At 42.0% G+C, this 22668-nt stretch overlaps 2 protein-coding genes across 5 annotated transcripts in view; both read left to right on the top strand.

Annotated features, from left to right (window-relative positions):
* Positions 1-14658, top strand: part of igsf9ba (immunoglobulin superfamily, member 9Ba) — a 75879-nt gene extending 61221 nt beyond the window's left edge. The window contains exons 14-20 of one of the 2 annotated variants that reach the window (XM_039622293.1): positions 12-238; positions 480-564; positions 642-803; positions 1139-1184; positions 2838-4463; positions 9728-9858; positions 9943-14658. In XM_039622293.1, coding sequence (XP_039478227.1) covers positions 12-238; positions 480-564; positions 642-803; positions 1139-1184; positions 2838-4463; positions 9728-9858; positions 9943-10151 — 2486 coding nt within the window. In that variant the 3' untranslated portion in view covers positions 10152-14658. Of the gene's footprint in view, positions 1-11; positions 239-479; positions 565-641; positions 804-1138; positions 1185-2837; positions 4464-5940; positions 5987-9727; positions 9859-9942 lie in introns of those variants that run through there. The other variant, XM_039622294.1, reaches the window with a different exon arrangement.
* A 2375-nt stretch (positions 14659-17033) lies between these two features.
* arhgap32a (Rho GTPase activating protein 32a) overlaps positions 17034-22668 on the top strand; it is a 28391-nt gene continuing 22756 nt past the window's right edge. For 2 of the 3 annotated variants that reach the window (XM_039598230.1, XM_031759922.2), the window contains exon 1: positions 17043-17575. The gene's annotated coding sequence lies outside the window, so the exon portion shown is untranslated. Of the gene's footprint in view, positions 17576-22668 lie in introns of all 3 variants that reach the window. The other variant, XM_031759929.2, reaches the window with a different exon arrangement.

Below are 22668 nucleotides of genomic sequence, written 5' to 3'. Positions count from 1 at the left end.
TTGGTCCACAGGCTCTCCTCTGGGTACCCCAGAACCACTGGTGCTTCTTACTCCACCACGGTGCCTCACAGCCAATCGCACGCAGCACGGTGTCCTCCTCACGTGGCTCCCTCCAGCCAACCACTCCTCGCCCATCGACCGTTATATCATGGAGTTTCGCCTTGGGGAGAGGTGGGAGGTTCTGGATGACTTAATCCCTTCAACTGAGACCGAGCTCATAGCCAGAGACCTTGTTCAGGTCAGTATATGGAAATTTAGCTGTGTGTAACTTTGTACATTCATATTTTTGAATCCTAAGGGGAATAACTAGGGGAATAACTACTTTTTGTCGATCCAATTAAGGAAAAGTAGCTCCTCTTTGGTACGCAAACAGTTATGAATAAGAAGCTGCTTTCAATATATCATGTGCAGCAAGGCAATGCCTTATAGTCTGAGCACAATACCCTGCATTGCAGCGCATCTCTGCATCTCTCTGACAGGAGTCCTGGTATGAATTTCGAGTAATGGCCGTTATGGATGACCTGATCAGCGAGAGCAGCAATGTTGTGGGAGTTTCTAGCACAGGTGAGTGTCTTTGTGCTCGGCCCTTATGAATAATATATTTTTAAGTTGTTACTCCATATCTCCTTTTATGCTCTCAGATCCCTTCCCTGCTCCAGAGTTGCCCGATGAGGGTTTGGCGCGGCCTGTTGTGGCAGGGGTTGTGGCAACTATCTGTTTTCTGGCAGCGGCGGTACTGTTCAGCACTCTAGCAGCTTGCTTTGTCAACAAGCAACACCGTCGCAAACTCAAGCGCAAACCAGGTTGGTCTCCCCTTTCACTTAAATTTACATAGATTAGGTAAAAGTTAATGTTTGACCTGGGACGGGTTTATCAATGGGCTCAGAGGCACAAAGAAAAACACAAAGCAAGCACAAAGAGACAAAAAATGACAACAAAGAGTAACTAAGAGGTAAATTGTTCGCAGTTGTTTTTGGTCTCTTTCAGTCTGAGTGTCTTGCTTTTTGTGTTGCTGGGCGGGGTTCCTTTATCGTCTGCGCCTAGAAGCTCATTGTCTCATAATTCATCCCTGTGACTGACTTTTACCTGTGGTGTTCATTAGAGAAAATCCTAAACTTAAATGTGTTTGTCCTCTCAGATCCTCCCTTGTCGGTGACACACTTCAGGAAAAGCATTGAGTCGCCGTAAGTAAAGCTACCCCAGAGCCTCTCCTGTCTGCTAGAGGTCGCCACTACTGTTCGTCCTCTCTTACACCTGTTATAACTATCTGTGTCCTTGCATGCTGTGACAAGTCATACACGTTAACATTAAATAACACTCAGTTCTGACCTGTCACCTGAAAATACCTTTTGGAGCCTACTAGGAAGAACTGATTTTTACCCTCAGCATGCTTTCTCCAGTGCTTTTAAACAAGAAGTCGATTGGAAAGAGATGGAATATTTACCGAGGTATATCTAACATGGTGTATCAGAGGACAGCCTTACAAATGAACCAAAAAAACCCCCCTATTGATTACATGATTGGGCTTCTTGGTAGGTGTAAAAGAACATGAACAGTAGCAACCTCTAGCGGATCACGGGAAAATTAAGGAGAGTTCAAAGCAGCAAAGTCTGCATTTTAAGCACATTACCCAGAGTGCTCAAGCTGCAGTATGTGTATTGATTTTTGATCCATCTGTATTCTTTAACACTGTCTGCTTTCTGCATGATTCTCAGTGTTTAATGATGCTGTTTCTTTGTACAGTATCAGCTACACGTGTGTACCTGTCTGTCTGTATATCTTGTGTACATGTATGACTGCATTTCAATCTCAAAAGAAGCTCCTTTCTGACTCTAATCTGTGTAAATCCCATTGCAGAGTAAATGTATGTTTGCTTGTGACTTTAAAACCTAAAACATCAGTATCAGATTACTTCTGTCTATTTTTTCATGAAATGGTCCAGGCTGCTCAGGGAGTTTACACTTAGTCCTTCCAGCAAGTAGCATAGTTAAAGATGAACCAGGCCCGTGTCGTTTGTTTCCCATCGCAGGCCTCCTCTCACCCCCTTGCCAGGGGTAGAGCCCTGCTGGGACGAGCCTGCCAGGAGCAGTTTCTTGCCCCCGCCGGCCAGCCCCCTGTGAGTGCCTGCCTGCACCAAAATACAGAGTGTGCTGCACTGCACTGGCTTGGCTGCATGGTTAATGCATTGCATAGAAATGATTAGCTCACAGTGATTATTTGTAGTTGTAGGGGTGCCTACTATTTGCATGCACAGACTTCCATGCACCATACAGGGATTAAATTGCATTAGCTCAGCTGCATGTACAGTACAGTACTGTGTATATGCACTCACATTCTAATTGATGTCTACCCGATGCATTCAGTGACCCAGTACAGTAAGTGTCGAGTATGCTGCTCCTGGTGTGGGCAAATGAGGCCTGGTTAGATGTCATCTGCTTTCCACACATCACCATTTGGTGCAGCATATGGAAATTGGTCTCACGTCTGCTCAAGAAGATGTAGACTCAGTAGATCTGTGATACGGTTGTCATGGTTGCGTTGTTGGCTTTTCTCTCATCCCGTCACTCTTTGGTTCATTAGCTGCAGCCCCTATCAGGAGTCTGCTGCCGCCATAAACTGGCCATTATATCGTAATGAAGTTCATTATGGCTGCCTTGATTGAGCGCTTTGGCTTTCTACTGTGTCATCTGTTTACAAACCGCAATCACATCAGTTTATTTAAAGTATCGGAGATTTTGGGGGATTTGTTTTAAAATACTCCTACCACTTTCCGCTTCATCTGTTATGTGTTAAATTAAGCCAGTGTTCTGTGTCTGCATTTTTATTTTTTTTATCAGGTTATCATCGGGGAAGATAAGTCCAGAGAGCTCCCCTCCATCTCGGCCCCGCTCTCTTTCGTCGGAGGGTTCCCACGGTCCGGGCCTGTATGTCAGGAAGCTGCCGAGCCCTCAGAGAGAAAAAGAAAAAGAGCTCTCCTTCTACAAGAAAACCAAGCGTGCCATAGCCAGCAAGAAATACAGTGTGTCCAAACATGAGGCAGAGGTCACCACGCCTATTGAGCTGATAAGCCGTGGCCCCGATGGCCGCTTCGTCATGGAGACCAGCCCACCTCCCCGCCGCATCCAGGGCTTCCCCTTCGCAGAGGAGTCTGACATGTACCCTGAGTTCCGGCAGTCCGATGAGGAGAATGATTTTGACCCAGGGCCTCTGCCGCCCATCATGCCCACGCTGCGGCCCCAGCTCTCCCCAACGTCCTCGAGCCTGGAGTCAACGCAGCCCCCCACCTACAGCCCCCGCCTACACAGGCCCATGGAAGGTATGAGCTTTGCAGAGGGCAGTGCACTTCACGCCTCAGGGCAGGCCCCGGCCTCCCGCTACAGGGGCTTTCCCCAGGGCCCATTCTATGGGTATCTAGGCAGCCGCGCTGAATCAGGGATTCCACCACCATTCTACATGCCTGACATCAGCCCACGTAGCTCCGCTCTATCCTCACCCCCAGGCACCGCCGAGGGGCCCTTTGGTTACCCCTCCATCCCCGAGGAGAGTGGAGAGATGGAGCACCATCAGTACACTGCCTCTGGCCATTCTCTGTCTCACACACACAGCCCTCCTCCTCGCTCACCCGAAAGCTGGCAGCCTCATGAGTTACCCTTCCTGGGTCTAGAAGGTCCACGGTTCATATATCCACCTCACCATCCGTTACATCATCCCCAGGACCTCCCTGACCCACCCCCATATCCTCCTCACTCTCTCCCTCCCAGTCGCCTGCACCTCCCACACCTAAAGGATCCAACAAGCCCTGGACTCCTGCAGCTGGAGGTTCCTGTGGCTCCCCCAGGCAGAGACAGGCCCCCAGGGCCTCCGGTTAGGCGTTTAGCTATGCAACAGGCCCAGAGTCTCGGCCAGCTCAGACACACGGCCCACGGTGTGGGTGTACCAGTGTTGCCTTACCCTGACCCGGCAGTCCGTGCAGGGAGCCCAAGCACAGCCCCCAGTAGTAGCCCTCAGTCCTGGCTCAGCCCGAGGGCGGGGCGCCGGGCAGACCCCAGCCTACCCCCGCTAGTACTCCAACCCTCCCGCCTCTCTCCACTCTCCCAGAGCCCACTTAGCACCCAGCCGGGTTCCCCAGATATTCTTGTAAGGCCCCCTCCGCGCCCCAGCATCCTCCGCACCTCTCGGTCTCTGGAGATGCCTGAGATCACCCTGCAGCCCTCGGCTACTGTCAGTTTCTCTCGGAGGTCCTCCCTGACCGCCTCTCCTACTCAGAGCCAGGGCGCCAAGCAACCCAGCCCCAGTTACCACGCCCACATGTCCTATGCCTCCACTGCAGCCAGTTACCCCTCCCAATCCCCCTCTCCCCCTCCGGAGGGCAGGGATGTTTTCGGGCAGAGGCCATCCCAGAGAAGGACAGAGGAGGAGATGCTACCCTCAGAGCCCTCCCAGCTCCAGATATCAGCCTCAGGGTAGGTGATCCATTGCAGTAGAGAATAGTCACACATTTTTTTAAGGAGGAGACTTTTCGTCTGCTCGCTAAATATCCTCAGTATCACTTTGATGTTTCCATTAAGAAGTAATTAAGATGCATATTGTACTTTAATATGCAGAAGGCATGTAATTGCATTTAGCACACATTGTGTCAATTCATTAAAAATTCTCTAAACATTAACATTGAATAGCATGTGAAAGCTCAGTGTGATTTTAAGATCATGTATTTTTGTATATAGTACTGATGGCTCATAATCAATAGAATCAATGAAATATTGATCATAATTCAAACTTAAATCAACTTTAAAAGCCATTTTTTCTGTTTCCCATGTTGAACCTAAAATCTTAAAGTATTTAAAAACTGAGTATAAATTGTATTAAATCAGGTCGGTTTATTGCTATAACTATGAAATTAAAAAACGAATTTAAAAAACTAGCATTTATAGGTTTAACCTCAACAATTTATTGTACATTTAATGAACAGTTACATTTATTCTGATGTGTCACCTTCCAGACTATTTATTCATGGATATTAAATTGCTTACTTATTCATAACTCAACCAATATTACAGCTAGTCGCTTATAGCCGCTTGTAGCAGAACACTTTTCTTCTTTGTTGAAGAAGATTGAAATGGTAAAAATCTATATTGTAGCTTAGCGATGGAAAGAACGTGTAGAATAAAGCAGTTGGTAATTTGTACGCATTTTGTAGTTGACACGTACTCATTGTGTTATGTTATTCATTAACTTTTGCTTCTTGCTCATAAACTAATAAGATTGTTTTAAAAAGAATTAGTAAACAATTTATGAACAAATAATGAAGCCATAATCTCAACTTATCAATACTTTATAAGGATGGATAACAAACCATCTGGTCTTCAGTTATACAGTTGGATGAGTTGTATTTATAATAGTAAAGTCATAAATAGAAGGTTCTATGTCTGTTTGAGGAAGATGACTTGGCAAAATAGTTGGCTTTAATCAGTTGTATTGCAGAGTGATTTATTAACCATTAAAGTAATACATTCAAAAATAATTAGTGTCAAGTTATAAGGCATTTATAATGGCTGCATTATTAGAAAGTGGCATCCGTAAGGATAAAAACCGCCTAACCCGCTTAAATAGAACAATAGATTTCTTTTCTCGTAGTATTCGTAGATCAGTGGCCGTGCACATTTACTACATAAAGGAGGAAGTTTTATGCTTTACACCCACATTTGAACATATCTGAGACTCATACACATCTATACGCCATAGAGTTTCTTTACTGCACACACTCCTGTGGCCCCTCACACCCACCTCACTACCCTAGAAGCTACAATCACATGGTAGCTAAAGCCACGCAGCAGAGCCTCGCTCCTGCACTATCACTGGCCTTTAAGGGAAAGTAGCTTATAGGGCTGCTGCTTTATAGAGGGTAAGGGTCTTACCTGATTTGTTTTTGATTGATCTCAGCTATCTGGGCAGCGTTGTTGTGACCCGGTCCCCTACGCCGCAATAGGTAAGGGTCGGACCCATGTCTGAGAGGGGAGGGGTCAGCAGGGGGAGGGCTCTAATCACTCTCTCCTTTAAAGGGGAATCGCTTTGGGTTGTGCCTCTGTGCTGGATTCAAGTGAAGTGCAACTAATGGTAATAATGACTGCAGGACACATTTGTCAATACAGTTTCAAGGCACAGTAAGCCTGCTGTGGTGTAGGCTACAGTAATAGGAGGAGTGGTTTTGGATTGTGGAGAAGCATTTGATTTTGTCCTTTTCATTGTTTGAACGCAGACATGTTTCCCTGCACTAAAAAAAAAAGAAAAAAGCCTTGAATCAATAGAGGACGCACATGAATGATAGACTGGAGTATTCCCCTTTAAAGTTTTGTTCCATGTGCAAAATGCCATGCATGCATTCTCTAAACTTCTCTCTACAACCAAACAAATAACAACAATTCTCAAACTAAATTCTTTGTCACATTTGTTGTCCTAAGTGCTTTCGTTTTTTCTGTCATGTGACTGTTTTTAATGGCCATTTCCTCTTCCTGTCATGTGACTTGTTCTTTAACGGCCATTTCCTCTACCTGCCATCTCCTCCCGTCAGCATGGTGAAGCCTCTGTACGCAGTGTTCATGTTTCTGAAAGTGTGCTGTATAGTGTTTATGTCTATGGAAATGAGCAATATTTTAACACTGTTGCCTCGGCACACAGTTTATGTGATGATGATGGAAATGTTCTCTAACTGTCCAGGACTGTTGCAATTCTCCGATTTGTCTCCCCCTCTCTGCTAATGGCTCTCAATCTTTCTCTCCACAGTGACAAATGATGGACAGCATCTCTAAAGCTTTGTGTTCCCATGCCTTTTGAAACAATACATGTTTGGCACGACAACCTGACTTAATGAAAGCATTAAGTCAGGTTCGACGCTGTTTGTATTCAGTTCTTTGAAAGGCAAAGAGCCAACAGTGAGCCTCGTGAACACAAGCTTAAATGTTTGTGAGGTTATTGGACTTTTTTTTATTTAACTTTATTGCATCTTTCTATGAGAGAGATGGACAACAAAAGTACAACAAGCGTATTCGAGTACGAGGTAAAACTGCTTCTAAGCAGACCACTGGAAGTGAGGATACCTTAACGTGATGTGATTACTTTGTGCTGATTAATTAATTATTTTCATTCAACTTCGCATGCATCACTCATGAAATGAAAATAGTTCAAGGTTTCAGGAACACCTTCCTGTGTGTTTTCTGTTTTTTTGTTTTTTGAAATGTGCAGACCTGTTAGGACACTGAGCAAACAAAGAAATGCAGAGTACATAAATGGACTGCAGGGGTTGGCAACCTTTTTTTATGATGATGAGTTTGACCTCATCTTCAATTGTATAATATTATATGCACAGTTTGGGTTGCAAAATTATAGCTGTGATGCAGCTGACTAATAAGTAAAATACAGAAATTTACAATTTACAGAGGCAAGTGTTAAAGGAATTAATTAAAGCCTCTTTTATGTAATCATCTTCTCTGACTCTGAGTTGAAAACAGGGGTGTCAAACATAAGGACTGGGGGCCAGAATCAGCCCGTTAAAGACTCCAGTTCGGCCCTCTTGAAAATGTAAAGGAGTGTATAGATTTTGAACTTCTAACTGGCTTTTCCTATTGACCAAGACCTTCCCATGTCCATTCGTACTGTACTAAAGTAACTAAGGAATAAACAAACATTTAAATAACAGAGAAAACTCAATTCAGTTTTATTTATATAGCCCCAAATTGCAACAACAGTTGCCTCAAGGCACTTTATATTGTAAGGTAAAGATCCTACAATAATACAGGGAAAACAGAGAAACCCTAACAACCAGATAACCCTCTATGAGCAAGCACTTTGTTGATAGTGGGAAGGAAAAACTCCCTTTTAACAGGAAGAAACCTCCAGTAGAGGCAGGTTCAGGGAAGGAAGGCCATCTGACGGGGTGGGGGTGAGGGGAGGAAGACAGGACAAAGACATGCTGTGGAAGAGAGACAGAGACTAATAATATCAGTAATAGATTAATAATAACTAATGCAGAGTGGTGTATAAACATATAGTGAGTGGAAAAAAGGGTGAGTGAGAAGTAACAGTCAGTGCATCATGGGAAGCCCCCAGCAACCTAGACCTATTGCAGCATAACTAAAGATGGATTTGGGGTCGTGTGATTGAACCGTAACTGTGAGTTTTATCAAAAAGAAAAGTTTTAGTCGAGCTGGTTCCACAGAAGAGGGCCTTGAAGCGGAAAGCTCTGCTCCCCATTCTGTGTTTAAATACTCTAGGAACCACAAATAATCCAGCAGTCGGAGAACACAGTGCTGCATTGGGGTGAAATGGTACTATTAGGTCTTTAAGATAAGATAGGGCCTGATTATTCAAGACCTTGTATGTGAGGAGCAAGATTTTAAATTCAATTCTGGATTTAACAGGGAGCCAATGAAGTGAAGCCAGTGTGGGAGAAATATCCTCTCTCTAGTCCCTGTCAGTACTCTTGCTACAGGATAGAAATTTCTATGTTTTAAACTGGGTCCCCAGTGGAAAGAAAAAACAAGGATATTTTCTGTGAATTAACAGAAACATTTTTATTACATTACATTTTATAATTCAAAGGAAATGAGCTACCAGACCTTTTTCTGTAATTTTACCCATTAATTTCTTTCAATTTAAGCCCAATTTACCATTTACTAAATCAATATTTCTCTATGATGTACATGAAGATATCTGAGAGATAGTGGAGGATTGTATGGCAGCCTAAAGGCCTCTCAGCATGAACTGTATGGTGCTTGTAAAGTCACATCACCATGTCAGCAAGTCTTTTGCTGATTCACCAAAACAAGATAACAAGAAGCCCTTTTATTAGTAACATTTAGCAACAGGGCAACCGCCACTTACTTTCATTATATTTAAGGCACACATTTCTTGTTTAAAAAAAGTGACCCCGAACTTTTGATTGGTAGTTTGTATTTTATGAACCATTGTCCGTCTCACGGGCCACTACTTGAAAACCAGATTGTGTGCTGACGCAGGTGACGGTCAGAGGTTGCCCACCCCTGAACCTACGGTCTAGTAAAAATAGCGCTAATAGAGAATTTTGTACAATTTTTTTAGACGACTTCATTGGTACAGGAACTGTCAAGTTCCAGAAATTATTTTCATTTTATGAGTTTTATACAGCAAAGAGGCCAATATTGCTCGCATTTCTGAAGCAGTCACTATTTAAAGACCCAAATGTTAAAGCGAAAGCTTGCTGTAAGCTAAGCACGTTTTTTATAGTTTTGTCTCTAAAACTCGATGAAATGCCAGATTTTAAAGAGTTGTTATTCCACCAAAATCAGAAGAAAATGAACTGATTGAATGAACTAAATTTGAGAACAAATACACTTTAATTATAAATCCCAGAGTGGGTCTTTAACATAATGACTGTTTAAGAAAAACAAACGTATAGCCAATAATTCACCAACTCCACTGCCACCTTAAGTCAACTATTCTTTCTTTCTCTTTTTCGTTCTCTTTCTTTCTTTGTATCTAACTTTTCTCATCCATCACCGCAGATAGAAAGTGGAAATTCATCATCTTAGTGAAAGGGCTCTCAGTAGAAGTTCAAGAGCTCATCAAATCATATGATAGCACCTTCTGGAAATAGAAATGAAAGTGCCATTTTGTCTGTTCTCTCTGAGACGTGACCGAACACGACTGTTGGATTAATGCAGAACAATGTGTGCTGTGTCTTTCATCTTCTCAGGGAACCTCTAGGTGCGTCTAGCGATACTGCCGGGTCTGAGAGCTTACCAGCACTGCTACAACACTGTATTACTAAAGCCAAGGGAGTGGCTGCCAACAACAATAACAACACAACCTCCGGAAGGAGAACAGGTTTGTCTGACGATCGGAGAGCAGCCACAAAAGATTACCGATCAAACGGCCGTCCTGTGTATGAGTCCTTTGCCTCTCTTTCAGGTGCGTCTCCCTCTCAGACCCAGCAGCAATCTCAGACACCCCAAGAGGGAGAGGATCTTAACCTCCCGAGAAAGAGGAAAAAGCAAAACAAGAAGAACCCCTATCTCTATTTGACCTCCTTCCTGCGCCGCAGGCAGTTCGAGGAGGACCAGACAGGCATTCTGGCCAGTGCAGACTCAGAGGGCCCAAATTATGGGACTCTACGCTGACCCGTGTGCCCAACAAGCCATTGGACTCGACTAAACTGACCACCCCTGAGAAATCCCACCTCAGCACGTCCTGCTCTACCCAAATATCAAACGAATACCTTTCTTATAATCCTTAAAAAGTTAATCTGCGTTTCGGGGAGTGGGAAACATTGAGCTGAATACTCCGGGGTTGGAAATCTTAACTGAAGACAAGAACAATGGCTTTTCCGGGTTGTCACCGCGACTTGTCTTTGAGGAATTTCACTTGAAAATGCTCTGAAAATATATAATGTATATAAATAGTAAAACAAGGGAATTAAGCTTCCTCCTACAGTAATAAAAAAAAATGTGTTGGTTGAGTATGTCACAACACGTTCAAGATTTTTCACTCACTGGTCATTGAGGGGTCCATATCTTTAGGTTTTTCAGTGATACAGCGTACTGTTAAGCCTGGTGCGTCCTTGGACAGGGACATGAGTCTACCTTTCCTACAATACAAATAGATTCAGTATTTAAACACAGGGTTCTTACCACAAATATACCTCAGAGTAAACGCAGATTTGCTGTAATTCTTGTGGTATACTGTACGTACTTGACCTTTTTACATATGGATAAAAAGGTTTATATCACATGCCACTCTCATTCTCTCAAACGGATAATATGGCCTAACTTTATCTACTTTAGAAGCTTTTTATTACCAGTAAAAGCTAGCATATTGTGTTTGTTTTGATTTGTGATCCGATGCCAACAATTAGAGGACGGTGTCTTCATTTCTATGCGCGATGGTTCAAGTGTGTTTACACTCATCACTGCGGCGCTGCGTTAAGACAAAGATCATAGCCTTCACCAGATCGCTCAAACTAACTTGGGACTCAAATGCTCAGCGGAGGTTGGACTTGAAGGGTCAGAGGGACGGGGGTGACAAATTGTGAACTGTACTGTATGTATTTCATTATTAAGGAAATCATTTGTGAAACGCGGCACAGCTCGAGGTGCCTTTTTTGTTTTTGCCTTGTTTTTATCTGTTGTGTTTGCTTTTTTTTTCGAACATAAACTGCCTTTTTCTTCGCCTTCTCACGCTTCTCTCACTGTAGGAGTGAGGGAAACCGATAGCGTGTGTGTGTGTGTGGTTTTACTTTCTCTGCCAAGGACTCACGAGAGAAATCGCTACGGAAGATGCATAAACACTCGTTTTGTTTTCTTTTAACATGGGCTCGTGCTTCAACTGTGTATATCCAAATAATAGGATAGAACCAGATTAAAACTTATGAAAAACAATAAAAAAAATGCGCACAGTCAGATTGGGAGGGAAAAAAGGCAAATAAATCGACACATTTTTGCACTGTACATGCAAAAGATTTGATGCAAAAATAACCAAGCAGTACAGTGAGGGTGTTAATGTTTAGCAGCAGCTCTTAGAGGAGAATGTGATTGTTTCTAAAGCTGTTAACAAGCAATGGGAAATATTCAAACGACGGCCACCTTGACTGTTTATCTTTAACAACTGTATATTACTTGCTAGCTACTTCTCTGTGTGTTTGTTGATTTTTCGACACTAACCGATACTGAATGTATGTTTTGCTGTACAGGAAATGAATGTCCCAATGTCACAGAACATTGAATGACCCGTTATTATTGCTTCTAGTGTAGCTGAGATTGGTGAGGTGACCAGTTGGCGCATCAAGTCCAAATTCCTGTATGCAGTCCCACACAGTTTCTGAGCCAAGTCCCCGCTTTGATCTGCAGAAGAGGAAACGCAGTTATCATCGTATTGTCACCGAGACATATCAAACAGTTTTTTTCTCCCCACCTCCTAATAACGACTCAAAGGTTTCCAGCTAAAAAAAAAAATCCGCGCGAATGACTCGACTCGACGTCTGCTCGCCGAAATCTTTTGACGAGCGAGAAAGCGGTGCTTGCCTGAAAGCGAGCGTCAAAGTGCATATTCTACTGTAACAGAAATTGGTTTCGTGTAAGATACGAGGAAAAAAAAATCTATATTTGTTATGTACTGTACATGGTGTGTATTGTATTTGTAAAGATGACGCAAACCATGGAACACGTTCTTGTATGAGGATGTATGAAAAGGATCCCAAGGAAAAAGAAATTAGATTATATATAAAAGTATTTGCTTACAGTACGGCTTTAAGTGGATAATGTTTTCAAAACATTTTAAGGTGCCTAATTTGTCATACTTTAGCGGACGTTATTTTATCTGAGAAGAAAAGAAAAGTTCATGTTAGTACCGTACAGTGTGTTATTGCCATAGCCCGCTGGCTGCACAAGTTGAGTAGTATTTTCTCTGATGTATAGTACGTGAATGCCCATTGGAAAAAGCTTTAGGAGCAGAAGTGTGTTGCCCTCTACTATAATATTTCTGGAACAAAGTAATCCTGTATTTCGCCCGTTCACGAGCACACATGTAGATTCACTCCAGATCTCTTCGCCTTCACGTGTCCAAAGCAAATAAACTTTTTCTCTAAGAGTCGAGGACATGCTAGAGTCCTGTACAATACGTGCTGTGGAGGAAATTGTGTTTACATTAGTTCGACGACGAAACGTGTGTTAGGGCATAGTTGCTTTGAACATTACGACTTGGTGCTATGTTTAACTTTGTGGTGCTGTAGAATAGAGGTCTGAAGATTTTTTTCCGTTCCCTGTTTCCACAAGCGACTCCGTCGGCCCCTGGTGTTTTTGAGCAACTAGACACTCTAGGCCCTTTTCGTTAACGGTATCATGGTGTGAAGACAGTGATAGACAATACTGGAAACTAGTAGTGTAACCTCAAATAATAGAGACTTGTGACATTCAGATGAACTCAAGACGACTTGTTTTCTATAGCGTGTTTGCAATGTCTGTCTGTGCTTCCAAGGTACCCTCTCTAAACTATGTTTGTGCTGATATTGAGACTATTAACCCAGCCTAAAAGGAGAAACATAACCTAATTTAGATTAGTACACGCCACAGGACACATGAGAAGGAATCTGAGAGCATCAGATCATGAGGGGATCTTTTCTACACACTTCCTGTAGGTCTTTGGTTAACAGCACTGTTTTTCAAGCACACTACTGCAGGGGCGCTGCCGTCTCATGTCACACCGCCACCTTTTTTCAAGGTAGAATTGCTACTAGTACTGTACAGTATAGCCATGGGTAGTCACCAGTCCACATTTGTAATTATCCTCCTCGTAGAAAGGAATCGGGAAAGCTCATACATCCTCCTCCTCGTGGGTTTTTAAGAATGGATGTTGTCTTCCGGGCTTTTTTTCCCTCTCTTCTGTTTTCCTTGCATCTTCAACAGAAACATGTACAGTGTTTAAGAGGGCTGCTTTGGATGTACTGTTAGCTCATTTCTGTTTGTTTTTGGATTCGTTTGTTTTCTCTCAGTTTTTCTGCTTACAGCTTTTAGTGCATCACTAGGTGCTGGTAGGATGATACTTAGAAGAGATTTGTTTTTTTCCTTTCGTTTTTTTGAATTGTATTAATCTTGCATGTAGAGACAATACAAAAACGCCTATTTAGCAATCATTCATGGACATCCGAGCTGGTTGTTATTGGACGGAAAATAGAAATATGTAGTATTTTCTATATTCTCTGTTTTTGTGTACCAGCACTGAGAACTAGAATGTATTATTATCGTAGGCTACAATAAGCACTACATCGTTGACTGTTTTAGCTAAAGCTCATACTCAAGCAAACCAAGTAGTGCTTAATTAAAGGAAGAAAATTTACTACATTTCATTTCACTTCCATCCACTGAACTCTGTGCTGTACATCACATGTTTACATGCTGTATTATATGTTTTTATTTTGTTTTTTTTTATGTGCATAATCTGTCTCCATAATGTTCATATGTAAATAATTCAAAGCAAAAACATTTGTCTGTTTTTTTTTTAACTTCCTCTTTTTTTAAACAATAACCTGATGTTTCTGTTTTGTTTTTGGTCAGTTTTTTAGACTTGTCTTTCTTTTCTGTCACCGCATCAGGTATTTATGCTTCACTTAACTTTTTGTGAGCAATTAACTCATACTGTATGGTGCTGTACCAAAGCCTTATGTATAATATTTGTATTACTTTTTTTCTCATTTGCCACTGCTCTCCAGTGAATTCGTCTCAGATCATGTCTTACTCACTCTTCATGTTCAACTGCCATGGATCTTGTTTCTTTATTGAGTAAAACTGAAACCTGAATGAACTATGATGTAAAAACCACTCTGGGCCGTTACCAACTGGCCTTGGATGTACAGCGGCAGTCGTTGCCATCTCAAGCCTTTATAGGGAAAACGCACAGGCTCACTTCCGGTGGCTCGTCATGACGTAGACATGGGCTTAGCACATGCTCTATGCTCTATCTATGGCACGTCTGTGAGAATATGAAAGCAGTGTTGTGTTCATGTCACCATATCATTTCAAACGTTTAGTCCCATATGAAATTTTCCTCTCAAATTTTTGTATTTTGATATAATAAAAAAATCAAAAGAGGTCCTGTTTTTTCTGTGGTTTTGTGTGACCGGTGAAGAAGATGCTGTAGTTCATACGGTAGACACAGGGTGTAAGTGTTGGGCAGAGAGTGAGGATGGGATATGAGCAGCTTAATCAGGTCAGGGTTTTTTTTTTCTTTTGTTGTTGTTTTTTTTTAATTCTAGGACACATGAGCAGGATGATTACAGGAGTGCCAAGTTTCGAATGACCTTTTTTTCTTGAATAAAAAAAAAAGAATAAAAGTTATCGTGTGAATGTACTCTTAGATCCGACGGACACAACCAAGGAAGATCAAAGACTCTGTTCAAATGCATGCTTGTTGTTCAATGATTAATATCCCCACCCAGACTTTGAGGAATGAATTGTCCTGCGGCTGAGCCAGAACAAGGAAGACAAATAACCTGAAAGAGGATGAGGTCTGTCACACTGACCTTTGTGCTTTTGTTCAAATTCCCTCTGGCATGCTCGGAAGCAAACAAATGCAAAGCCATCTGCATACACCTTAGGAAAATAAAAGTTCACCTAATCCACTGGTCAAACAGACGACGTCACCTGCATTTCAAGAAGATTGCTGAATAGACAGGGATAATTGCTCTGTATGTTATTCCTGCTGTTTAAACTATGGCATTTTTTGTGTAAGTCAATAAAGCAAATGTGAGGGTGTTTTTATTTAAAGAAACGAATAAACATTTATTTAACATTGAGTATTTGCCTAACAGTGGTAAATACCACAGTTTATCCGAAGCCTGGGAGCATCAGATATTCATTACAACGATATTATGATATGATGAATGATATAGCCCAAAATAAAATAGAAAAAAATAACATTTTAAATAGCATGTTTACATATTGGCAGTTTTCTGCCTCAGAGTTAGATGATAAGACCCAAATACATTTTGGATTTGTCTGGTAAATCCTTTAATGTGGCACAAGTACAGGATATGTGAGGGACAGGGGTGGTAAGTATAGCAGCTTTAATCTGTGAAAGGTGGCAAAATCCCCTTAAAAACTCTTAGCACATATTCATAAACGGTGTAACTGTACAAACAAGGTTTCACCAGGAAACCAGCTAATAAACCAAACATCAGGTTGTTTGTTTTTTGTTCAAATCACATTCAGAGCGACTGGACAACAGCAGAGTATCTGAAAGTTACTCCATGTTTTTGACCTTTAGAACTAAATATAGTTACTTGAATGTGAGTGAAACCTGAACAAGATGAACGTGAACTGAAAACACACAGCAAGTGGGTCCAAAGACAAAAACACAGACAACTCCCAAAAACATGTTAAAGCCGTGGATGCATGACTAACGGCTGTATCCTGATTAACAGGTCTAGAGAACAAAAATTCATTAGGAAAGGGTTTACTGAGGAAAATATAGAGTTGGATTTTGTGTGAGACCTGTGTGGTGTTTTTGCATATTCACTTTGCTCTGAAAGTTTGCATCTCTTAGAAAATAAAACCCTGGGAAAAGCTACAACTTTACTAAGTTAACATGATGAGGTACATTAACAAGGCTAACCACTGGGCCTAATGACTAAAACCCGGGTTTTGACAAAACTTTAACAAGAGTTGAACTTTTTATTGGCTTCTTACAGCAGCTTGAGCCTTTCCTGTGAGTTCACCACGCTGCATACCAGCAGCATCAGACAGCAGTAACACACATCTGTCAGGTTCTCCAAAGGGACAGACTTCAGCTGGTTTGTACTACAGTACAGTACTACATTCATTTATTATTCATAACCATGAAATATATAGCATAGGTTCTAACAGCAACTGATTTGTCACAGTTTACTTTCTATAACATCTGTCCTTTTCATCTTCTATTCAACTTTAAGTCAAACGTTTTTTTTTTTTTCATTATTTTTATTTCACAGGTGATGTTATTACATATTCCAGTCTCCAGTGGATTATTTGCAGCAGTGACATTATTGTGGCTGTGGATGCAGCACTGTATGCAAATTAAGCCGAGCTGATGTTTGTGCAGGTTAGACCAGGCATTCATTCAAGCTGCTGGAGAGGCAGGACATGAATAATTTGCATGGTACCCTAACTAGTTAGCAGGCAGTAGATTTATAATCAAAATTACTTTCCACATTTTGTCCAATCTCCATCATATGCTAGCTACTTTTGGAAGAAAAATAAATAACAGAGAGAGCACAAGCTGTTCACAGTATATTATGATGTTATTTAATGGTGCCAAAAATGGCTGTGCATGAAAACATAAGCTTCTGTTAAAAAGGTGGATTAGATCCTATCAATTATGCTAGCTGTATAATCGATTTTTTTTTTTTAAATTAAAGTAGGCCATAAATTTTAGCACATGTTTGCAAGGACCATAAAAGGTCATCAAAAGGTCCCGGTGCTCCCACAGCCTGAAAGAGAAGAGCTGAATTTCACATTACCTCCTTCAGTGGACAAGCACAATGAGATGCTGTATTAGTATGAGTGACTTGCACACCAGGTTTCACTCCTCTCTGTTACCACCCACCTATTTTACAGGGTTATGTAATTCCTTACTGAGCATTACCTAATGCAGCACGGGGCTCTTCGGACTGGTGAATATTTCTCCAACAAGCGCTTGCACTACCCTCATGCCTGCCTCATATGTGGGTCCTTGACTTTGAAAGGTCTGGGAAACCCTGAGGCTAAAACATCCTAGGCGCGGGCACGAGGTCAGTTCAGCAGCGCGCGCTCCCGGCACCGAGTGTGCAGATTTCCCAGCCTTTCAGTCAGTCCGGTCGCGGCTCCCGGAAAGACTCCCACACTGCCTCAGCGATGCCGCACCCGGTCAACGGTTTTCTCCGCAAAACGTCTACCTCAGATGATCAGCCGTAGCCCGAGTGTGAGTCCGAGGTGCGCATTTCTGCAGTGCGATGCTGACAACATGTTTCCTCGTCGAGGAGCCCTGCGCTGTGCAGCATAGAGGAGGCAGCAGAGTGGAGCAGCGGGTACAGTTACAGGTAGGCTGCTGTTTGAGCAGGGATCGTAACTGGCTGTGCAGACATAACCACACCGGGTTTAATGTGCTGTCAACCCCCGAAGGTGTGACCATCGCGCGTATTTTAGATCCCCCTCCCCACCAAGCTGATGAGCTTTTTCACATTAGAGTTGACTAATGATCGTGTGTTTATGTGTGCGCGTGTGTTGCGCACGCAGCTGACCGCTGATCTGTCAGGCCCAACAGGTCAGAGTACACAGGCTGTAAAGTTTTCCCAGCGGATCCCAGGAGTCGGTTTACGGGACTGCAATATGCGCATGATTGCATCACAGGGAATTAAAACTGACTTTGTCTGTCAAGAGGATTTCGTTGCTTTTGTGTGTCTGTGAATCACTGTTGTGCAGTGCGTGGACACAGTGTAACCAAGACCCGTGTTATTTACTGCAACAGTGCAACACTTGCCCTGCAACAAGTGTTGTGACACCTGCACTTCTTGTACTCGGATTTCTGCCATGTGTTTATTTATTAGTCAGAAAGATCATTAGTATTGAAAGGCTAAGAATTGTGTTGTAATTTGTGAGGCTGTGTTCATTATGTAAGATATGGCATGTGTGGTGGAGGCTTGAGCATAAAATAGCTGTAGAGTAGAAACAAACAGAAAGCAACAGTTTTGAGTGAGATGCTACTGAAATATATTCAATGAACTGTTAATGTATTCAAATAATTATTCATTGAGGAACATGTAATGTATACCAGTCAAGTGAATTTCATTTGCCCACATTCAATTAAATGTAAAATTTTACATTATACTTATGTAACAAAATCACATGTAACTAAATTAGTCAAAGTCAGAAACTTAGGCAGATTTTTGAGTGAATGGTTAGTCCATCAATCCCTCAGATAACTGAAATATGTTAACAACATTTGAGTAGTCATATATATGCATTTTAAATGGCTTTGTTTTTAAGATTGCAGATGCACCAGTAAAGACTTTGAGCTATATGACATTCTGTACTGACAAACTATATTTTTATCCAGTTGAAGACGTTTTACACAACAACTCCCAGAATCCACTGGGTCCAGTTTGTCATACCGGAACATTACGTTTGTAATGTCTGTAGGACAAAACGTGCTATTTACAGACACTGTCTTTGGCTTTAGGAGATAAATGGATTGGAGATGTCGTAAAACAAATGATTCATCGTAGAAAATCTGCATATTATTTAGAAATGTGTGTTGGAGTGTGTGGGCTCGCTGTAATAATTGCATTGGTCGTATTCTATGGTATAATGTGTATTCTGTGTAATGTGGTCCAGTCGACTGTACAGTGCAGCCTTATAAATGCATTTCCACAGAGCTGAGTCAAAACCTCCCTGGCAGCTGAACACAAGCTTTACAAATTTTGTAGTTGTTGCAGGGATTGCTGTATTAGATTGCACTAGATTGTAAAGGGAGCTGGGATCTTGTCCTCTGGCATTCCTACATTTTTTCTTTTTTTGTCTTACACAGTAAAATGGTAAAATGTGTCATCTGTCTTTTTTTAGACAAAGTAAACACTCGTGCTCATACTGGAAAGACCTTCATCTTACTGTAAGGGTTAGACTGTCATCCAGAGTGACAGATCAGCTTGTTGATTAAATATTTGGCTGTGTTGCATACAACTTAATCGCCCTGCTGATCACCCCGCTCTCTGCCTGGCATCGGGGATCACTGTAACTCTGGAGGTTGCGGGGCAAAGGCCGAGCTAAATTTAATCTCACTGTGGTTTGATTTCAAGGAGATTATAAGATCAAGTGACCCCTCGCCACCACCATCTCCCCCTCCTCCCTCTATGAAGTGATTTGAGGCCAAGCTTCAGTAACTATGGTTGATTTTTTTTTTTTTAATGGCATTGTCAGAGAGCAGTGCCTCACCTGCTGTCTCAGTCCTGCCGTGCAGAGAAGCGACAGATAGACTGTCTGGTGATGTGTCGGAGCTTCTGGCCAAAGGTTCCTCTGAGGCATCATTTGCCTCCTTGTGCTTACCTCATCCTCAGTCTGGAGGAGCATCAAGTCACGATGGACGGGAGAGAGGTTACCATGGTAACCACAGGGCTTTCTCCTTTTCGTCTCTTGCCTGTGTTGACTGCAATCCAGAGCTCAGAATGAGAGCATGAAACCAAGTTTCCTCCATGGGCCAGTCACTTCCTTTTTGGGGGGTTCTGCAGAAAAAATAAAAGAAGTTTATTAAAAGTGCAGTTTAAGCTGATACAGTCAGTATTTAATAAACTTCACAGATACCATGGCCATGTGTATGTGAAGGGGTCACTCGCAGTCTCGAACCCAGAGACAGTTATCACTATAGACTGTATATAAGAAATGGGCATCGCATTTGGGTCTGAAAAGTAGAACCAGTGCTCAAGGGCCTTAAACCTGCTTTCTTTCTAATAGCAACTATTGGCAACTATGATATAGTCATCTTGTTTTTCCATTCAGGACCTCAGTAAACACTTTGCGAATATATTTATTGTCCCAGTCACCAGTTTCAAGTCTTATTGAATCCAACACGATGTTCATTTTGGTAATCATAGTTCCATGTAAAGTAAATAGTTTATAAAGCAGAGTATCTGATTGGCTGTCATGTGATTTAAAGTCACAAGTTTATGAGTGTGCCGTGCCCTCTCTCCTTATTCGGATTCACCCCTCACTTGTGAAATGTAGTTTTAAAAGACCCTGATGGTGACGGGCAAAATGCTCCGCTCACAGATGAGTGGGTGGTGTCATGGTGACTCCTCCTCCCCATCTATGATTATCACCACACTTTGGTGTGTACCTCAGCTCCTCAGATAATTTCAGCCTTTTTCTAGCTCATTTTGGGTTTCTGACCTGCCAACTTTACTATTTTGGGTCATTCTAACCACAACAGGCCTGCAAACCTGCTGCACACAGCCCAGTTAACACTGAAACACAGACACCCAAATGTGGTGAAAACAGCAGGACAGAGTGGAGCAGATTTACACTTATCATGTAGCCAGAAGTATTTGTTTAGACGACTTCCAACAATGTGTGTTTTATCATCTGGCCAGTAAGGGATCAAATTTAAAAAGTAAAAATCAAAAGTTCTGCAACCTAGCAGTGATAATTACAATGTAGCCTTATTGTTACTCTTTTTGCTCTTTCATTAGACTTCTGCTAATTCCATAATGAAGGTGTGATTAGGCCATGTTACACTGTTTACTGTAGGTCCACAGAATAGGAGCTATTTTTGCATTAATGTGTGCCAGTTAAATTCAATTTTTACAGAGAAAGGTAAAAAGACATTTTCATATTCCCTCTCCTTCTTCTTAGCTTCCTTCCTTCCTTGGCTTGCCTTCCTACCTCCTCTCATATGTGATAAAGTATCTGTGACTCACTTAGACACATCTGCTGTGTGTTTGTAGCTACAAATATACAGCCAGTCATTCTTCTTGTCAGCACACATGCTGATAGCAGTTTCATAAACAGTGTGCACGACTGTGTAGGCTGCCCTGTTTTTCCTTAAAATGCCATCTAGGCCATCAGATACCGGGGTGACATCCTTTTACGCTCTCTGTTGCAGTCTCCTGACATCAGAGCAGCACTACTTTTTTTTTTTTAAAGTGACAGGTAGAGTGTTTCTTTATTTGCACATCTGGATTAGGTTTGCTTAACACACTGAAAATGGTTGATGGAGATGTGGTGGAAAGATGATTTCTGCTTGATTTACAGCAGCTCTGCAGTTTTAGTTACATGGTTTTGATGCCTGGTTTGACGGGATGGTGTTTTTCTCACCTATACGGCTGCATCAATATGTGCTACCTGTTTCACTGCCAAGATCAACTAGAGTAATGACTTTTTTTACAGATGTGACAGCTTTATCTTTTTATAGCTCAAGCTATTTGGGGCAATTCCAAAATAGTCCTCCTGTTTTTTTTTCCATGTGTTGTGATTTTCATGATGCTGAGAGGTGTTTGGTATAGCCCTCAATCATATGTTGCTGTCGGCTATCTTCAGCTCATCCCCCACAAGTTGTCAGGCTTCTGTTTCTGTAAGGCAGCTTTAAAGCACACAGCTAGCCTGCCTCCTCTGCAGTGTGCAGTACAGCATGTTCCTATGCTTGATTCACTGTCTTATGCGGTGCCATCAGCAAGGTCAGGTATTGTACCATGTGGCACACAACATTTTTTTTTTTAAATCATGGAATGCACAATAAAGAAAATATTGTAAACAATGAAGAGATAATGCTTGGATCTTTTTGTGTTGACCTAGATTTTTAAGCTGTAAATGGAGACACTAATTTTATTACATGTCACATTAATTGGCAGCATACTGTCTTCACTTCTATATGACTTTCCAAAAAAAACATTTCCCCCCCGTGACCCTTATGAAGCAGTGCTTGATGCAACACTTCTAAACAATAAATTAGTTTGCTGTTTGCTTGTATAGTTCGTTGGCTCTCCTTTGGCAAGGTTACAGTGTCTATTAGAGAGGAGATGCAGCATGAGATGTGGATGAATTGGAGTCTGATCTGGCCCATATTCCTGTCTGCCTGCTCACATTCTGCTGAGTCAGGAGGCTTTGTAGAAGGCCGTCAGCAGCAACTCAGTGAGGCTCTGGGCCAGAGGGGCTGGTGGGAAACTGCTACTACAGCAGGCGGTCAGTTGGGGCTGATGAATCTACTTGTTACTCCAAACATTTCTGTGCTGATTAGCAGAGCTGCTTAGGGAAGGTAAAACTGCCTTAGAGTTAAATGGAGGGATTTTTAGTGCCGGAGATGAACCTCAGAGGTGTGAAAAAAGGCTTGTTTTTTCCACCCACACGCCCTTTTAACATGCACTGTTTCACAATGCACACCCACATTGGTTAGAAGCTAGTTATGGGAAGATTGTGGTGCTGAGTTTGCTTAATCAGGGCATTTCTTCTGTTTGTTTACAGTACATAAGGAGGTCAGTAGTGATACTGGACTCCATTAGAAAGTAAGATAGATCAGGGCCATATTGGTTGAGCCTTTCCAAGTAAGCATTCTTACACTTAAAGTTAAATACAGTTACACTTAAATATGAGTTTTGGAGTGTGAAGTTGTGAAGTTCTCCTCATGTCTGTGTGGGTTCTCTCCGGG

Source organism: Oreochromis aureus, linkage group 14, assembly GCF_013358895.1.
Source record: "Oreochromis aureus strain Israel breed Guangdong linkage group 14, ZZ_aureus, whole genome shotgun sequence".
Taxonomy (NCBI): domain Eukaryota; kingdom Metazoa; phylum Chordata; class Actinopteri; order Cichliformes; family Cichlidae; genus Oreochromis; species Oreochromis aureus.
The sequence above is the reverse complement of the archived record's forward strand: the minus strand, read 5'-3'. Positions and strand labels throughout refer to the sequence as shown.